Source organism: Amblyomma maculatum, chromosome 10, assembly GCF_055883805.1.
Source record: "Amblyomma maculatum isolate TAMU_Amacu chromosome 10, ASM5588380v1, whole genome shotgun sequence".
In the NCBI taxonomy this organism is placed as follows: Eukaryota; Metazoa; Arthropoda; class Arachnida; order Ixodida; family Ixodidae; genus Amblyomma; species Amblyomma maculatum.
In genome coordinates this window covers 10,307,333-10,327,326 of record NC_139353.1, presented here as the reverse complement: position 1 = coordinate 10,327,326, position 19,994 = coordinate 10,307,333, and the positions used below count along the sequence as shown (strand labels likewise).

The 19,994-nt window shown below is 43.4% G+C and overlaps 2 protein-coding genes across 9 annotated transcripts in view; one reads left to right on the top strand and one right to left on the bottom strand.

Moving 5' to 3' along the window:
- sm (heterogeneous nuclear ribonucleoprotein L) overlaps window positions 1-13,318 on the bottom strand; it is a 124,004-nt gene extending 110,686 nt beyond the window's left edge. Inside the window, exons 1-4 of one of the 3 annotated variants that reach the window (XM_084581950.1) lie at window positions 13,069-13,318; window positions 4,731-4,810; window positions 3,839-3,871; window positions 16-85 (exon numbers count right to left, since the gene is read on the bottom strand). In XM_084581950.1, the coding sequence (XP_084438076.1) occupies window positions 16-85; window positions 3,839-3,871; window positions 4,731-4,810; window positions 13,069-13,134 (249 nt within the window). In that variant the 5' untranslated portion in view covers window positions 13,135-13,318. The remainder of the gene's footprint in view (window positions 1-15; window positions 86-3,838; window positions 3,872-4,730; window positions 4,811-13,068) is intronic. The other 2 variants (XM_084581951.1, XM_084581952.1) reach the window with 2 other exon arrangements.
- Window positions 13,319-13,919: 601 nt separating this feature from the next.
- The window catches only part of LOC146175560 (zinc finger FYVE domain-containing protein 1-like), a 49,351-nt gene continuing 43,276 nt past the window's right edge, over window positions 13,920-19,994 (top strand). For 4 of the 6 annotated variants that reach the window (XM_084581949.1, XM_084581947.1, XM_084581945.1 and 1 more), the window contains exons 1-3: window positions 13,920-14,104; window positions 18,820-19,005; window positions 19,706-19,756. In XM_084581949.1, the coding sequence (XP_084438075.1) occupies window positions 18,884-19,005; window positions 19,706-19,756 (173 nt within the window). In that variant the 5' untranslated portion in view covers window positions 13,920-14,104; window positions 18,820-18,883. The remainder of the gene's footprint in view (window positions 14,105-18,819; window positions 19,006-19,705; window positions 19,757-19,994) is intronic. The other 2 variants (XM_084581948.1, XM_084581946.1) reach the window with 1 other exon arrangement.

Below are 19,994 nucleotides of genomic sequence, written 5' to 3'. Positions count from 1 at the left end.
GCTTTTGAACCTTACCACTGTGATAGGGTAGGCAGGGTTAAGGATGGTCATCAGAAGCACATGGTTAGGCTTCTCCTCTTCTTGCCTGCAAGAAAATGGCAAGAACCAAGAATGAGGGATACGGGGGAGATGAAAACAATGGGTGCACATAATACAAGCCATAAGTACAGAAGAATATGTTATGGTGGCAAGCAAACAAAAATATGAATGAATGCTTTGAGGCCTCAGATGCAAAACTGTGTGCGACACCATCACAACGCAAAGACTTTATCACGCAAAAAGAAAAAAAAAAGCAGCAAGAACACGAAAGCTTGGGCTTCAGAGATTGCAAACTAAGCTCAGAGGTTTGACCCCCCCCCCCCCATTAAGTTGCACCAAGTAGCTATGATACAGTATAAAGTAATATTAAAACAAAACAGCAATAAAGATGTTTTCTGACGAGCAGAACAGCGAGAGGCCATATTGTCAAAGTTAAAGAACACTCTGCTTGTTGGCTAATCGAAACAGAACTAGTTCTTATGCAATGGATGCCCAGAATTTCACGGCCAAGACAACACTAAACACTCAAGGTTGTGACTGCTGGAAATGTGCAGTCACGGAAGTGTTCACATTACTGGGAAAAAAAAAAAAAAATCTAATCAATCCATCTGTAAACATCTGCAGTCAGCAACAGACCTCCGGCTGGAGGGAACAAACTTCACTGCACTTCCTCCCCACTCCTCTCACCCATTACAAAATTCTTACACTCCTGCCAAAAGACTGCCTTCAGAAAAAAAGGTAGTATGCAACGACTTCCTAAACTTTTCACAGGTCAGTTCATCCATTGAAAACAAAAATCACTAAATGTGATGGCTAAATGCCCCAAATTGCTTTTCTTCCCAGAATATTGAGTCATATGACAGCTTCTTCCCCCAGATGTGCGTGTCTGCTCTAAAAGCATCTTGGGTCATCCCAACTATTGATGGGATGACCCAAGATGCCCCCCTCTTCGACTAAAAATGAAAAGGCCCTATGCTTAAAATCAAACGGTTGGTTGATGGCTGTTGAATGGTAACTCAGAGAAAGCTTCACGATTGACGTTTCCTTTGGGTTACTTTTCCCGGCACACGTAACTGAATATTAGTGGGCATTTTTTGGTGTGGCAATGAAGGATAATCTTTCTTGCCAATTTTTATAAACAAACTAGGTTGTACTCAGAAGCTAGGTAAATTACAAATTGTTTTTATTTTCAGTTATCACAAAAACTTACCCATCTTTTAACTGGTGAAAACATATCAATATCGGCAGTATGGCTGGTCATTATTAACAAAGCAGGAAGCTGTTAGCGTGAGTGGTGCTCGCCAGTAGGATGCAAGAATGTCCACAGGTCATCTGCTGCTCCCTTCTAGAAGCCATTTCTCAACCTAGCCCCATAATTGGACCACACCCGAGATAAGATTCAGGAGATCATTAAGTTGATCAAAACTAAAACCCTGCTCTAAATATATGTGCAATACATCTACTAGTGGCAAAGTTAAACCGTCAACTTTGTGCACTGAAAGGCTGCAGCAGGAGCCTTGTCGGGTAAAAACAGGGTTTAACGTGATATTTACGAAATCTGGTCAGTTTAAGTTTGGTTTGTGGAGTTTAACGCCCCAAAGTGACTCAAGCTATGAGGAACGCTGTAGTGAAGGGCTGTGAGAATTTCAGTCACTTGGAGCTGTGATGTGTAGTGACATAGAACAGTAGACAGGCACCTCGCTTTTCGCCTCCATCGAAAAACGGCCGTTATAGGCAAGATTTTATGCTGCCACTGTGGGTTCAGCAGTTGTGTGCCCTAATGAATGAACCCTCACAGCAGGGCCGGAATCTGCTTACGATGCAAAAACTCAGAATAACTAAATTTTGCTACCAGCAAAGGAACCCAAGTGTATAATATTGTTACGTTAGGCAATGCATGCGCTGATATGCGCATAAGAAGGAAAAAGAAGAATCTCGGTAATTTTTGGTGAAGACGACGACGTTCGAGCAGTGTCGGCTGGTGCCTGCAGAAAAGGCCTGTTGTGTGAAAGCCTTGTCTCTCGCCTCCGCTCTCTGCAACCTCAAGCTGAACTACCCCCCGTAACATCTTGGTGGAGGTGCGGGGTTGAACGCATACCTAGATATGCAGAATCGCAAAAAAATCCCCAAAAGCCATATCATCGACCAGACAGCTGCTGAGCAAATCCACAATACTTCGGGTGTACAATTACAAGGCACCCTAGTGTAACATCGTAGCCATACTCTCTCTGCACAGCTCTTTCATTCATGTATGAATACTTTGAGAGCATGGAGCTTTGTATTCTTTCCTTGGCACCATTCAGGCTACTCAGTAGCAATTGCACGAGAAACATGGTGCCAGAGGGCAAAATAAACATGGTCACTTTTGTCTTTAGTGCCATTTTTTCTACTTTCACAAAATTGGTCTCAACAAAAGTAAAACTGAGTGCCTTGGTGAAGTGCACAGTTTCAGAACTTTCTTCCAGCAGGAATCTGCTGCCTTACAGACACTGTGCTAAAAAAGGACAATGAAGACACAATGAAGCGTGTCTCCACCAACTTACTAGCTCGTCATATTGATGAACAGCCTAGCTGCACTAAAAACTGAAACCATCATTCAGTTCCTCCGAGCAATTGGAGTCCACATTTTTCGCAATGTGGTTACATTCAAGTGTAGCGGTAAAATGAATCGTTTTCAATTCCCGATTTCCTAAATGATACTGGAAAATTTTGTAATGCCGTATAAGCCACGGTGCAGAGATACCGTACAATATGGATGGACTGTGCCAGGCGATAGGAAATAAATGTCTAAGTAAGCATAAATCCAGCCTAACACTTAAGCGTCAAATGCATATGTAAAATAGCAACAACTATCCTTGTTTTGAAGACCTTTTTTGGGTGGTCGAATAGACAGCCTGAAATCCTTAACTGCACAAAGTCGCATCCACTTGATAAAAATTATTTATAGTATATAGTATAGTAATATAGTATAGTATAGTATGAGCACCAAGTGATAGAAAGTAAAATTAATTTTTCCTAAATATAACTAGAGAAATATATGCAAACCTATCTCCAAGACTCCCAATGCATTTACAGTGAGTGAGTGTTGCATACACATACAGTATTGCATACTAGTAAAAGTACTAGCCGAGCTGTCCCTGTGGCACGCCAAGTAGAAATTGCCTTAGTCAGCCTCTCCCACATGCATTTGGCCACTGAACAGTGTAATTTGCTAAAAGTAGTCTTCATCATCAATATAAAAAATTTGAATGGCAGTCTTTTTTGCTACCGTTGTGCTTTATATACTATACTGCTAAAGTTGCAATGAACTTCAAAACAAATTTACCAAGCTCAACCAAATATAGCAGTGTGCCCTGCTGTTATCTGCCTTTTGCTATAGTATCGGGGAAAATCTAAATTACATGTATGATGATCGCCCATCTACATACAATGTTCACACACTACTAAGTTTCTGAGAAAGCTGTATAGCTTTCCTTTGTAGCCGTATGGCTGCGCTTGGGTTGATGCCCATAATTACTCCCTTATTACAAATCCACTCTAACTTAGGGGTTTACCCTAAATATTTAACCAATGTTCAGAACTAGCGGCACCGCTAAAAGTCAAAGATAAAACCTTTTCATTTTGTTTTGATGGCTAGCCTAAATATCTAAGAAAATAAAAGCACCACTCCCTTGACAATCTCTACATGAATGTGTAGTCTCTGCTTTGAACGCTAGAGCACAACGAAGACCGATTAAAAATACAGACAAGAAACCACCACCAGTGGACTGTTTGTTGCAAACTGATTTTGAGTACTTACCAGTCACTTGGCGGATCAAGGATAAAACCACGCCTAATACAAAGCAAAAATATGAACTTTTACAATCATTCCCCTGACTACATGCGTTAGTAAACTATACTGCACAAGCAAACTTAGTTTCTGGGAGCCCTGATCTTCAAAATAATAGTCAGTGCCCTTATGCTGCCGTAAAACTGTAAAGTGCAGATACCAGTTAGTTACCGAGGTGGACAACCACCCCAAATGGTCAAGATGAGATTTCACACATCCGTGACAATCTATCAGGCACTTCTGTACTTCTTCTGTACTTGCGTTGTAGCCAAATGAGAGGGACCAGATGGCGTGTAACGAAACTTGGTTGAGAGGAGTCTCATGAAATTGCTACATATTATAAGAGCTCTGCAATAAGGAAGTTGCAGGCCAACCTCATAAGGAGGTGTGTAAACTTTAAAACTTGGCCTTGTGACAAAGTTTTCTGGAAAAAAATAAATAATTCCTCACTGCAGAGCTATTAGGGACACAGCATTAAAAAAAAAAAAATACCTAGCACCTCATAAAATATGCTTTCTGGTCTGGCTCAAAACTGTGAGCAATTTTTTTCTGAGGGGTAGCAATATGTAGAGTTCCGCCTGCCTGCCCCTCGTAATCTCAGTCATGCTGTTTTACTTATGCGCACACACGCACAAGGTTAAGCCGTAAGTTTATGCAAATTTCTGAGGGTGCAATTGCTGAACAAAGATAATATAATACTGAAGGAAAATAAAATTCTTTTCAAGCTTAATGACAAATGGAAAAGCTGCGTTTATTGCTCTTGTAGGGTCACTGTGCAAATGAATATGGCCTTATCCACAACACCAAAGTACAGGTCTCGCATAAACAGCATGCAAAAATTTAAACAAATGAAGCCTCTCACCCTCGACCTCCTCCTCCTCCTCCCCGCTGATTATTGTAGTAGTTGTAGCCCTGCTGCTGGTTGTTGCCATAACCACGATCCTGAAAACAGATTAACAAAAAATGTTAAAAGTGAACAACATCCAGTGCATCCAGGATGTTAGCCTACATGTCACAAATGCACTTCAGTATGAAAGAGATGTTGGAAAAGAATATGGAAAATGCAAAATGGCCTCAACATGCCATAATAAAGAAGGTCTAGATTCCATGCCACAAAGAGCTTTAACTTGTTAGGGACCACACCAAAGGCCATTTTTCACGCGCCACCAAGCTCGGATTTCTACATGTGCCACCTGTGGCTTAATTTTCAACTTTGGCAAAGTTTGCTTCTTCTTAGCAGGTAGCAGCACATGACAGATTCTAAACCAGCGTGTGGTGACAGTTCAGCAAGTGAAAAAGAGCATCAAATTCACGTCAGGTCGCAGAAACTGGTGTCAATCGTGCCTTTCAGCCGCTGCAGCTCCGGATTTTTGATACTCGCAGTGAAGAGTCAGAAGCAAGCTTTCAAAGCTCAGACTTCTCTGTTAGTGATAAAGAGGCACAACAAGTTGGAACATTAACAACTGGCCACATATCACCAAACTTTCAGCTTAAGCTCGCTCTACAAGAGGTGCGTATGATCACTAAATGTCACGGCCATTTTATTTCCATTTGGTAGTGCTTCAGCAATTATGGCAAAATATTCTGCTGTCTCAGGGCAGATGCTTGTAGAGTTAGTTATTGCCAAGATAGGAAGAACCTGGTGTGCACTTGAATGAAGGTGGTGCCTCGGAGTTGAGCACCAACTCCGACTGACCTGGACTTTTTTCTTGCTATTTCTTGCACAAAATGATACCAAATACTTGTTGAAACGAAAATAAATTTCTGAAGCAAATGAAGCATTCTTTTCTGGACAAAGCCAAATAAACCTTGGCAGAAACCAAGTTTTCTTTTGAATCTACAGCAACACATTCTAGGGCTGTGAAAAAAAAAAAAAAAAAAAAGTTTTTTTTTGTCTACATATGGAATTACATTCTTTCCTGCATCTTTCCAGGTATCACACTTCACTCTGTGTAATTTACATCAAACTGGAAAAGCGACCTGAAAGCAGTGCAGTCAGTGACACAACGCCAATTCGGGACAATGTGTTTTCTCAGCATTTTTCAGCAAAACATGAAACTCTCCTCATTTTACCTGAAAGAAAAAGCTTTGTGGCAACATCACAGTTGTCCCAATCGTTATAATCGAACCTTTTGATGAAAGGTACCTCTTATGTAATACCCTCGAAAAGGGGTCATTAAGGTGAATAAAGTGAATAAGTGAAAGGTTGTTTCAATCCAATCTTGGGATTGAAGGTTGCGTTTACTTTAAAAGGTAATCTGTTTTCTAAAGACATTTTTTGCTATGTCAGTACCATTATTTTTAAAATAACAGATACCATTTCTTGCATACAGTATTCATATGTGGCAATTCACTGCCCCAAAACTATGGGTGTGGGAAGAGCACTGTTTGTTCTGTAATAAAAACTATCAAAATTTGGTCAAAATATTGTGTAAAAAATTGAGAAATTAATACCTTGGTTTTCATATACTAAAGTAATTTTGCCACAGTAGCAAAATGATAAAGTGCTGAACAAAACTATGTAGTCATCTGGCCACCATGTTAATTAGTTGCCGAGAAAGTGCACCAGAATAAGCCCCAAAAAATACATAGTAATGGTGGGGCTTACCCTGCCTCTTTAAAATGGTAGTCATATGGCGCATTCAAATTTTGATCATTTTTCAAAGCAAAGATATCTGCACACACTCATAACGACACCTGTACTTCAGATAATTTCAGTGTCTGTATTTGGCTCTTGTGAAAGAAATTTTTTTTTGTTTTTTTTTTTTTTCATCAGTTTTAATGGTGCCAGGCAAGTTGGCACTCCTTACCTGCCCTCTGAACAACACCTGCTCCATGAGCTGCAAAATATTTAGAAGCAAAAGCACTGCAAGCTTTGCTAGGAACAGAGGAAAATCTGGGTGCAAATTACTGTTTCTTATAGTAAATGCTTAATAAATGTGTCTCAATGCTTGATGGTGCTTTTTAAATTAGTGGCATGAAAACCTGTCTCACTGGTACAAAAAAAAAAAAAAAAAGACGAACAAAAAAATAAGCCTGCAATTTTTTTTTTGCCTCATAGTTAGATTTCATGCATTTTGGAATTTGTTTACTACAGCTTTTGACTGCCTTAGTCAGATTTTTTCAACTTTTTTTTTAGTTATCTATAAAGCTTTGTATAGCAATTTTTTTTTCTTCTATACATTAAGTTTAAGCATCCAATTTTGTTTCTGTAAAAACCCATTTATTTTGTTGCACTTTATATAAATCCTAAAAACTGTTTGAAAAATTACTTCAGAAAAAATATTTTTTTCTAGTACCAATTAGAATTGCCTGTTCGTCTGCAGTTCAGAGAGAGAGTTTTTGCATCAAAGAAACCTACAGATTGCAGCCAAATTTACACAACCAGAAAGACAGGCAATCTATCATACTTTGTATATTCTGGAATGTTTTAAGGCAAATTCTTACTCCCATCTTCACCCTTCTCCTACTTACAATGTGTCCTTTTTGTTTGTAAAATTTTTGTACCATCATTAAAGAATTTTTATATATTTAATCTGTGTGCATGCGTGCAAAAGCTAATTCAGCTGAATTTTGATACAATTACACCGAAATAGGGCAAAACCTTCAATAACTAAAACATAATTCCTATTGTTATCACAATCTCCGACTTTTTCTAAAGTCCCAAAGGGTTAAGCAATTACAATAAGGACTAATGTGGTCTTGGTCTCAGTTCATATGTGAGCATCTGAGTGGTGTTAATTTGCCCAGTGCTGATGGAACAAATAACTAAATCCACTGTGCCATCCAACAAAGTGCAAAAGACATTGTTGTTTTCATAACTAGCACGCTGAAAATTACAACTGCCCTTGAAATTCTCAGTGCATTTGAGAAGAGTCTGCCCACGAGAGCCTAAGGCAGTGTCTAGAAGGAACATGCACAATCGCTCTTGTTTCTTGTTTGCCTCACGCTGTGCTATACTCATGTTGCCAGCACACCTAAAATGCCCCTATAATTGAAGCACAGTAAGACTGGTAACTTTCACCACGTCCCAAGCCATATCTCACACACATGTGCTACCACCAAAAAGCTTATTTATTACTACTTCTTCAAGCACAGCGAATGCAATAAAATACAGCTTAAATTTACAATAGCTTCGTTTGACACCAATGATGACAATAGTAATACCACCACACAATGAACAGACTTCACAAGAAAAACTGGAGGCTAGGATCAACACAAAAGGCCCATAATAAATGCAATAATGCCTGAAACATGAGCTATTTGTTAAGGGGACAGTGGGCTTATGCATACCTCAACAACAAATGGTCAGACTCTGCTGGCAGAAAATTTATGGCCCAAAAATTATGATAGCTCAATTTTGCAATTCAGATACCCCTGTAACTGTAGGCAGAGTGAGGCCTTCAGACTTTCAAATAGCTAACAAACTACCTGTACAGCTTTTCAACCAGGGAAACGTAGCACAAAAGTGAACCATATTTCCTCAGCAAAACTTGAGCCAGTTGCGACAGACAAGCCTCAACAGTGGCTAACCGACTAAATTCAAAACTAGCCTTTTCCAGAAACTCCGTATAACTTTTTAGCAAGCAGTCGAACAGAAGAACAAGCAGTACAGAAAGCTTCTCGCCTCCTTTCTGAGAGAAATTTAAAAGCCAAGAATGAACAAGAAGAACTAACAGCGGGGGCGCTTGGAACCATACAGTGCGAATGAAACGAGAAACCAATCTCGACCGACAGACGGCCTGTGACAGCGCAAGCCCCGCTAAGTGATTTACGAGAGTCTATTTGGAAAGAATAAGAGTATGCCCCCCTCCGACGAACAGAACAGTTGCGAGGCGACGGCACAAAATAAAACAGACGTATTGACGAGGCGCCCGCACTTCCTGTTCAATAAAGATGGGGGGGAGTCAGAACAAAGAATGTACACGTCTACGCTTGCAGCCCAGCCAGAGTGCTGCTTCATCGCGTCGTCGTGAACTGTCGCGCCCCTACCGCCCTACTAACACAGCCGATCAACGTGCCACAAGACTTGTTTTACAAAAGAGTTTCAGACAGTCAGGTAGCTTCCACGACCCCAGCGAAATCGCGAAAAACGAAACAAACAAAAGTACGATGCTAAAGACAAAGAAAAAAAAATGGAAGAAAGAGAAAAGAAGAAAAAAATCCGGCGAGCGCAGACGATGATGAAAAGGCGCTGAAAAGAAACAGAAGCCTTCGCTCCAGCGTTTGTAAGAGACATGGAGAAAGATGTCGAGGCGGGCAGCTGTTCTTACTGCGCTTATGAGCGTTGCCCGACAAAACGAAATTGAATGCCGCTATTTACAGAGAGAGTTGGCAGACTACGAAAATGGGAAGGGGGAGGGGGGCTGCGACACCACCAGCAAACTTTCCGATCGTCGCCACTTTTCGCTACCGTGTCTCCGACCACACAACGCATGATGCGAGGACACAGGGAGGAAGAAAAAAATAGGTCCAGGACGACTGTCTTGTTGTGTCCATCCCGCTTTCACTGTGCTGCCTCGAACAGAGATCCAAAAACGCACAGACGGAGCCAGAGGCCGATTCACACGACGGACCGTCGGTCCGCGTATTAGGTGTTCACACGTCACTACTATGTGAGGCACGCTGTCAACCCGGTCCTGCCCCATTCAGGTTCATGCGCAGTATAATTGCGCTCTTGCGTGCCGGTCGTCCCGGCGCACTACAATCGTTAGATCCCCAGGTGGCCGAATTTACTTCGCAGCCCTCCACTACGCCACCCCTTTTTCTCTTCCCGCTTGCACTCCCGCCATCCTCCCTTTCCATTACGGCGCGGTTCAGCTGCGCACGGAGAAGTGTGACAGATACTGCGCTTTTCTTTTTCCATAAATCAATTTATTTTAGGCAGTACCCCAGCCCGTCGCGGTGGCTCAGTGGTTAAGACGCTCGGCTACTGATCCGGAGTACCCGGGTTGAACCCGACTGGGGCGGCCGCGTTTCTACGGATGTGCAACGCAAACCAGTCCCTGTGCTGTGCGATCGAACCATAGACCAGTATGCCGTGACGTGTGAACACGTGATGCGCGGCCCGACGGTACCTCGTGTAAATCGGCCTAAAAGATCCCCAGGAGAGTCAGAATTCTCAATTATGGCATCTCTTTCTCTCCTTTCAATCCCACCTTAGCTTGCGTCGTTTTCAGAAGCGTTATCTCCCTGACCTCGCGCCATCTGATTGGTGGAAATACCGGAACCAGATGCCACTATCACTTCCGGCGTTTCAACCAATCAGGTGACTTGTGGTGAAGATAACGACACCTGAAAACGACGCAAACTCGGAATACAGACCTAGGCACCCACGGAGCGCCTCTCCTTTTTAGCCAGAACCTCTCGACCACTACTATTCCACAAGATGTTTGCAGCACGCAGTGCGAAAGGCAGAGGCACCTCGGTACAATCAGGATCACGCGAACTATTGCGCTCCTACGTGCCTCTCGCCCCCCAAATTGGCGGGGGTGACAGTAGGAGCACAATTCTCTATTATAGCGCGCAGGGGCGAGAGGCACTGAGGAGCAAACTGCAAGGGCTCCTCTGCCTTTCGCAGTGCTGCAGATATCTTGTGAGACGAAGTACAGAATTTAGAACGCGTTAACGAGTCGACGCCGATAAGTCAATTACATGGCAGAAATCAATTTTTCTCTGGAAAGCAGCTACGTATATATATATATATATATATATATATATATATATATACGAAATCATACAGTTCGTTTGACTAAGAGTAAAACCGCCTATTAAAGCTCGGACTGACGTTTTGAACGCAACGAACGACGCTATCAGGTAACATTAAATTTGCCTTGAAAGAGCTCACAAATTGCAAACACGTTTGCAGCGATGCCACCGAGTATGTAAAGCGCGAAATTTTCCAAGCGATTCCACCTAATTCAAATATGAGCCCCGCATACATGTGGCAATCATGCGCTGAAGCGGGATCATTCGGCTTTGTATGCGCTCGTTACAGCCCTGAAAAACGCCAAAAGGAACGGGGTACACACAAAAAAAATAAAAAATACTAGTCTTCGTCAAGAAAGGAAGGCAGCTGTTCCAAGACAGCTGCCCGTGCGAGCAGTCCTACACCGGCATTAAAACAAAAGGCAGATCTGACGAGCGCGATCAACCTCCGCTAGCCAACAACGAAACGCTAGACAAAAGCTGCAAGAAAAATCTCACACGCCGCTATGGACTTACGCTCGGCCTCGCCTGCCTGGCCCTCCGTTTCGGACCGATGAGGAAGATCATCCCTCGACCGCACGGCGCCGGTAAAAAGCTCAACAACAGACTGCTAAGGGTTAAAGTCGCGATGCCAAATTGTCACAAAGTTGACCACCACCGCGCCAAAGAAACGCGCGCGGTGCAACGAGAAAATCATCAGCTTCACGCTGCCTGCCAGGAAAAGAGGAAGACGCCGCATCTCAGATATAACTGTAGCGACATTTGATCGGGCAGATCTTTTGGTGCCACCAACGCTTAGAGTGAGCAAATAAAGAAGCAAAAAAGAAAAACGAAAGACGTCGCGCGCCACTTGAAAGGTGCGGACGTGACTAACAGGCGTAATGATGATAGCGTTCTTCCAAAATGTCATATATGGCTAGAATCTGTTATTGGATTGAAATAGTGCCAAATCAAACCCATATCAGGGCACTATTACACACGACGATAAAAAAAAAAAAAAGTATGGCTCGCTCCAGCACGCAAGTGAGCGCTTCTTCCACGATTGCGGCTTACTTTCGGAGACGAAACCTTCGGCTGCTAACGGGTCGTTCTACGAAAAACTCGCCTCAGACCAAATATGTACTAACATACGTACTACATCAACAGGTATTTAGATCCGCTAAAAAGAGTACGCACTTGCCACCACGCCGGTTCACGCACCAGAAGAAGTGCACAAGGCCTCCAAAGTGACGGTTGCCTTTCTTCGTTACCGTGCCACAGCGTCAAGGCAGGTGGGGTACGGCAAAGCATCATTCGACGACTCTTGCCAAAAGCACAATCAATCTTCGGCTGCACGCCCGAGTTGAGCCACCGTCTTCCTCTCTGTGGCCCTGCCGCTTAATTGCTGTCAAAGCAGCGAACACCCCAGTCGCCGACTGCGCTCTGAACAAAGGCGTCATCTCATCAGCCCGTCTTTGTTACGGGATAAACAAAAGCAAACTCTGTTCACACAGAATGGCTCGGTGACCGCGGTTATTTTGGAGACACAAACGGATAGCCTTGTGCGCCGAACGAGGTGTTACGCGCGGTTGGAAGAAAAAGGGCCCAGATCGTCGCGATATGACGCCCTTTGGAGAAGGCAGACCATCGAGAGGTTTAAAATAAGCCCACACCGTCGCACGGCCGGCACAGCAGGGTCCTGTGCGCACAGAGGCGAACATCTTATCACATTCCCCTTTTCAGCTCTATTCGCAGAGCGCGCGGTCTGGCTTCTAAATTTTCATACTTTAAGTTGCTTTCAACGCCGACGAAAAAAAAAAAAGGGGGGGGGGGGGGGGGGGGGGGGACCGCCGCCGCCGTGAGAAATCGTGAGCGACCGCGGCGGCCTCCGGCCTCTGCAGGCCGTTGACCGGACGCGTACGAAAAAACAAGGCAGCCGCATCGCTGAAAATAATAAGCTAAGAGTGGCTCTTTTTATGAACTGATCGGGCGAAGGTGGCAGGCTGCGGTTTAAAATGTTTCCTAGCACGATGCAGTGAACTTGACGCGTCATACTACTTGAGATGGATGAGAAAAAAAAAAAATCAGGCAACATATACCGGCTATATTTCTACGATGATCAAGCCGCATTTTACGAAGCCGCAAAAGTATTCTAGAGCAAAGGGGCAGGTTGCGCACAGGCCGACCTGATCCGCAGCGCGGCGGCGATTGTTTCGCCGACCTCGGCAAACCGCGAACAAGAATGAGACTTCCCGACGAACGTTTTATTCACAGGTCCAGTCCGACTCCGTGCCCATTTTTGTTTCTTCAACTCGATAACATTCGCACGACACACAAATAAAAGCCGCGAAACAGAGGCACAAACAAGGCACATTGTGCGCCGGCTAGCATTAAGCCTATCAAAGCACGCTTCGTGTACTGCGCTTCCGAGCCGGCAAGCGTGAGAGCGGTTTTGTCATCGCAGGGCGCGATCGCGCCAGCACCCCTCCAGAGACAACGTGTGCGCTACGTACCCGGCCTTCGTCCGTTCGCTGCCGTTTCGCGGCGTGTCCGTCGTAGCTGGCGATATCGGCCATCATCCCAAAATTTTCCGACGCAATGCCGGCACACGCACAACACGAGCAAAGAACAACGAGACACACGACTCCGCAAAAATACACGGACAAGTCGCGTCCACCGCCAACAAGAGCGTTCCTCACAAAGTAATGGCCACCTAGGAACGGCACAAGCAGGCACAGCGGGAGATGCGGCGTAGATGGCGCTACAAACGCTACTGGCTTTGCAATTTTTGTTTTAATTTCGCACAATGCTTACCTATTGGGAGCGCTGCCATCGTAAGCGACGAGCTTTATAAAGTGTTATTGTTTTATCAAATCCTAAATCATTAAAAAAACACACTAAATTGTATTTACCAAGTAAAAATACAAAATGAGGTTACTTGTTTAAAATTTATAATCTGAATTCTCGACTTGTTCTTTACATAGCTTGTTAGCTCCATTATTTTTCGCCATACATTAAGTGAATTTTAACTTTTAACATAGCCTCCTTTATACTAAAGGAGGCTATGCTTTTAACTATACTCAATACGTACCTATCAATAAGCATCGAAAACTGTTTTCGCGGTTACAAGCATGGAGGAAGGAAAAACAAGTTACAATCGGTCTGCAACACTGCTTACGTAGCTATACATGAGGGATGAAAATCACCGTCTTCTGTACATTTAATAATCAGTTTTGTGTTGTTTAAAACTACATTATAGACTAGTAACGTTGGACGTTGGTACACATGCTCAAGTGACCAGTTTTTTGCGAAAATAGCTCCTCGCGCGGCGGCGCAACGAGCGCTAATACAGCGGCTACTGTCTCTCGCGCACGGTATTGCGGTAGTAATGGCTGATCACGTTGTCTCTCTCATGAACTGCGAAGCTTAGCAGCAGCGAGTTGAATTAGTTTATAGCCGCTGCTTTTACCGTTGCTTTCGTTCACTTCCGTCGAAGAGCCAGCAGCTTCGTGAACTCGAGAGCAAGAGTGACAACACCACTTCCGCGAGGTTCGTGTTCATCCTTGACTGCTGTGTGTTGTCAGTTTTCCTAACTATCCAAACGTAAACAGCGGGAGACGGCAGCCGAGTCTGGCATTTAGATAAAGTGCGGTTCTTCAGGCTTCGCCTTGGCTTATCTAAGCCTACGTCTTGAGATAACGCGGGGCACCGCAGTGGGTCCTGTGAAGCCAACTCGCTGTCTTTGCCTTCGCCATCAAAACTCGCTTGGAATCTTTGCAGGCCGTAAGCAGGATTACTCTGCTGAACTGGCAGCTGTTTATTTAGCCTCGACGCGCGTAAATTCACGCTTAGCGACATTGTATCCGCAAGTGTGCGTCTGGCGCGAAGCGTTGCTGCCCCTCACAAATTAAAAGTTTCGTGGGATGACTCATCACAGGCTGCCCCTTTGTTGACACCATAGAGTAGGTCGTGGTTGACACCAGTGACAATTTCGACCGCGGATTCGTCGTCGCTTGTCAGACTACAGTAATCGCGATACGAAAATTTTCCTGCTTTAGTACACAACTTCTACGATGTCTTTGCGCCTGTGGGCAATGTTCAGAGATTTGTCAATTCGAGGCGAGCTTAGAGTCTGGCCTTAGTATAGTGTACGCATACACGGTATGCCGTTTTGCAGGAGGTGCAATGTTTCCGCGGTTACTTGCGTAATCCGGTCGTTAGGCGCATATTGCGCATGCTGTGCGGGCCTTTCAGCCGTGCTGTGTAACTGCACACTAAATGGCTTTCTCTGGTCGCATGCAGATTGTCGCGCTTCGCGGCACTGCCAAGGCCGATTACACGACGGTCCAGTATCTCATGCCTTTAGTATTCGTGACCACTTTTCAGAGTGGATGTTGCAAAATCTATCGCGCATAAGTGATAGTGATAGTTCGGGCCATAACACCATGGTTCGGGAACGAATTTTAAAAGAATTGCATCATCTCAATGGACCGCTGAAGGTGTCGTAAGATGATTCCTGTTTTCGTGGACTAGTAATATGAAGCATTTACCATGTATTGCGCAGAATGTGATGTTTTTTTAGCAAGGTATTTGTAAACAATGTGACAGGAGGTATTATGCCATTTAATTACATTTGTTTTCAACCAAATTTTTGCCAACTGGATACCTTGCAGTAAACAGTGTTACATCTGAAGGCCGCATTCGTATGCTGAACAACGAGAATAAAACCATTTTTCATGCTATCCAGGCAGACTTGGTGGTGCATGTTCTTGTGTTGTGATGCAAGTGTTGCCATTTCCATAGGGAATAGAAGGAAAGTCTGGTAAAATTTTTCATTTGAAGTGTTGCATGTGATAACCATAATGGAAAGGCATTACAACTTCAATGACTACGGAGCTTGGCTTACTGACCTGCAGTAGTTACTTTACTGTTTCTAAGTGCTCACTGCTTTATAAATTGCTTTATTGCTGCCTGTGGTAGCTGAATTCCACTGGTGCACAGTGTACGATGTCCTTTCAGGGAGACTTCACATATTGTGGTTGACATTGAGCTGGGTCATTCACTGCAGTTCTCCACATCATTTAACATTGACTGGGAATGGGACCAGGTCAATTCAGTTTTATGTTTTTAGTTGTTACAGTTTAATGAACTATTTGCAGAAATCTGTAATTAAGCATCTGCAAGGCTTGTTTTCCAACCAGAGGTCTCGTTTCCAGGTGCAATTCTCGCAGCCTTTGTTGAAACGAAAAGAAGCAAGCGCCTCTTTATAGCGCATTCACACTGGCGATTTGCGAAAGTGAGACTGGGGCATGACGAATGGGCCGAAACCAGTCATGCTCGAGAAGAAAGGATCTGGACAATCTCCACCTCCTTCATCCTCTTTTTTACCTAGAAAGGAGCGGTGTTCAACCACTCTTTTCGACACCTCCCCCTCAGTCATCTTGAAACCAACTGGAGATATTCCAGGGTTTACTTAGAAAGGAGAGCTTGCCTTTGTTCGTTTCTCCAAATAATGCGAGGGTGGCATTTGGGAACAGAACCTATTGGTTGGAAAACAAGCCTTGCAGAGAAGCTGGCTTACAGCTGCAAACATTCCATTGGCATCAGGATCGTGAAGTAGGAATGTCACAGTGGCCACTTGTTAATGGAAGTTTGCCTCTATTGTGCAGGGGAATTTTTTGGACTTTTTCTTTTGTTCAGTTGCTGTAAAAGATGCTTTAGTAGTTTTTCTGAAGCAGCTGTTTGCTCCTACCACTAGCCGACTTACGCAGGCACAAGCTTGAGAGAGTATCTATGTAAACGTAACGTGCCAGAATGACAGCCACATAGTTCTATAGTGTTGTAAAGATCAGAATTGATCTATACTGTAAGAGCTTGGCAAATAGTTGTAGCCGGGGGCAGCCACACTCCTGTTGAATGTGGTGCATCACTAGCAATGTCGGCAGCACCTCCATGCATTAAGTTTATGCCTGTCATGTGAGTTGCATGGCGAAATCAGTGGTGTATTGTTCTTCTGTGTTCCTCACACAGCAGTCTGCTCTTTCTACACACTACAGTGCCGGTAGACTTCTGCTGCCTTTAATGTTTGTGTAGAAAGCGGGATGCACTGGAGTTTGTTGCCTTTATCATGCATTTAAACCGGACATTTCAGCATTAACGAGCATGCAAAATCTTTATTATGAAGCTTCACCACCTAACAGAATCATTAGTCCGGACCAGTGTTCAATGTCGAAGTTGAAAAAAGGCATGTTTTCGTATGTGCCATCCATAATTTATTCTTCATCCGTAGATTCATGCTCCTATATGTATTTTATGAAAACACTGTTTATGGTGTTTGATAGCTTGTGATCTCAATTTTATAAAATGTCTGGCCGAAACCACAGTGACTTGAGGGAACGTCAAAGACATGGCTTGAAAGGATTATCACTCTAGGAAAATTGGTGCCAGATTACCTGGACAGGATGTGTGCATTTGACTGTATACATGCGCATTGTTTGAGTGTTTTGGCAGCACAGAAGCTGGGCATTTTATCTCAACACTGCTGTTACGATGAGAGCTGTACTATGATAGCTATATAAAAGTGTCCCGAAATTAATTATTATATAGAAAATTGTAGAACAGTGTACTCGTGTACAACTACTTAATTGCGACAAAAGTATGAAATATGCCGGTCATGTAGAAGACATCAACACAAATTTTTATTTTAGTTTAAAACACGATTCTAATTTGTTCTAATTTACATCCACACCTGAGCTTCAGATGAACTCTTACCAGAATAGTTTAACCCTAATACATATAAATGTTTCCAAACAAACTGGAGGAAGTTTCACGGAATTACTTTACTAATTTCCGGAGCCGTCGACTATGGCGTCTCTACTAACCTGAATTGCTTTGGGACATTGAACCACATAAACCAAACCATACAAATGCAGAGAGAGACATAGTTGCCACGTAATGACAACATGAACTGTTAGGCACTGAATCTAATGCACGAGCATTGTCTCAGCTGCCATCGAAGTTGCCTCAAAGCTTAGCAGTTTAATTTTTCTCGACATTATTAGTTTATCCAAACAACAGTAGTTTAAACTTTTCTAATGGCTTGGACATTATTGTATCCTAGTATGTATGTATGTATGTATGTATGTATGTATGTATGTATGTGTGTGTGTGTGTGTGTGTGTGTGTATGTATGTATGTATGTATGTATGTATGTATGTATGTATGTATGTAACACATTGCTGGTCCATATGGTGAAAATAACTGGTGCACATTCCTGCACAGTTTCTTTAGCTGCTAACGTTGCTAAATGTATGAAAAGCATTGTAAATCTAGCTGACCAAACATTCGCTTCTTCCTGACTTCACTTGTAATCTGTCGTGCGCTTTGGAGATTTCCTCTGAGGTTGGTTTCTTACAGGCACATTGTTGGCAAAGAATGTGGAAACTGCTGTGGCTTGCTTATATGCCTCGAACTGAGAATTCTCAAAGTTATTCAGTAAAGCCCGATTCAGGTCGTGCTAAATTTGCAAACGAAAGAACTACATCCAAAAATTGGCCTCTCACGCTCGTTTCCTTGGGTGTTGCATTGCACACAGTGCACAGTACTGTCACCTTTGCTTAATGGCTAAGCAATTAGTGCACATTGTTGACATGGAAGTGCTTAGTGCATATGTAGACATTGAATTATTAAAGTTTAATTGCATAGTTAGAACTTTCACAAATTTGATTTTAAAGGTGATGATCATAACGGTTTATTGAACGTAGCGTGTCAGCATTGAACGCCTTTTCAGTGCTTACTGAAGACACGCAGTTTTTGTGCAGCGGTACACTGACAGTAGCATAATAAATTATATATCAGGCGCCGGCTATCCACTCATAACACAACCCCATAAAAGGCAGTGGTTCTTACCTTGCTAAGTGCAGCGCAATCAGTCTGGGTCCACTTGTTGCATTTAATTTAAATATCCAAATACATCTTCTTTCTTTTATCCGAAGTTTAAACAACATAAATCTCTTGATGTTGCAATTCTGGCACCCCGCAGCACATCTCATTTCTCATTAGCCTGCCTTACTGGGGAATCCAGAAACCAACCGTGAAACCAGATGCATCAGCATGCTCTCCTCAGATGCTCTTCCCAATTTCCGAGTAAAGTGCTACAGCTGTGCGTTGCACCACCTGCTTTGGAAGCTAAGGTTCCCTGCATGTATTGGCACTAAAGGCTGTTCGGTTGCTGTAAAGTATCATTTGGCACTCTTTGCACGCAGGGACTCCCATGGAAGCTAGGAGTCCCGGCAGTGGTTACGAGCCATTCGTGTGGCAGTTCCTTCAATGAACCATACGCAAGGGGCATCTCACTCCCATTCTAGTCAGGCCCGCTCGCCACACCCGCCAACCCGACCTGCTCGGGCAACCTGCGCAGAGCGCCTCAGCTGCAAAGGACCTAACCCAAGGTGATTACTGGTTAATGTTGCTGTGAAAGTTCGACCATGGAAATGCACTGCTGGTTGTTGTACACTTGAATGGTGTTAACATATGCATCTGAATGTCATTGCTTCCATTTTAATTATGAAAACAGAATTTTCTCATTAAACAATGAAAGAAAGACAACATAACAATAAAGATGTCATGGCTTATGTATATTCTTAATTTAAAAGAGGTCTGCCTGTGAGCTTTTTCCTTTCGGTCTTTTTTTTCCCCCCACAGTTTTAGAACATGCAGCATCCTATTGTGTGCCATGCTGATGAGCACAGAGCTATTTGAGTTGATATTTGGGGCTAAAATTAAGCATGTCTCAAAGATAGGGTGTGTACAAAGCCACCTTCAGGCACCACCAGCCTGCAATTAGTGGTCTCTTATGTTGGTAGCACACATTTCTGAATGTTGTACTTTGCTGCCACTGTGGTGTTCCCCATGTATCATTCAGCATATTTAACATAAGTGGTTCCCTCTACTCTTTATACTGATTTTTGATGAAGATATGCAAGGAGATTGCATCAAAAAACGGGCTGCATAACGGCTGGTTACAACTTGTTACGATTGTAAGTTAACTGCTTCATATTGGATATGCTCTTTTGTGTTTGCATGATCAGTTCTTGCGTTCTATCTTTTCCCAACTTCCATCTCCTCTGATTGCATGGCGGTGTGTTTCAGGCTACGGCCTGGCACGTGCAGTTCCTCAACACCTTCCCCTCAGAGTGAAGGGTATGTCCACAGTATGCTCTGTCTGCTCTCGGGTTGTGGCAAGCCCCAGCACTGCCATTGTGTGTTTGTGACTGCGCTCTCCTATGCTTTTACAGCAAGAAGTCATTGGAAGATTTGTTTTTCCTGTTCAAATACGAGGGCTGCAGGTATCGTACCACCAACCCTTAGATATTTTGTGATGTCTAGGGGAGTTTCTATAGAGAGTGTTGTGGTGATAGAAGAAGAAATGACTTCGATA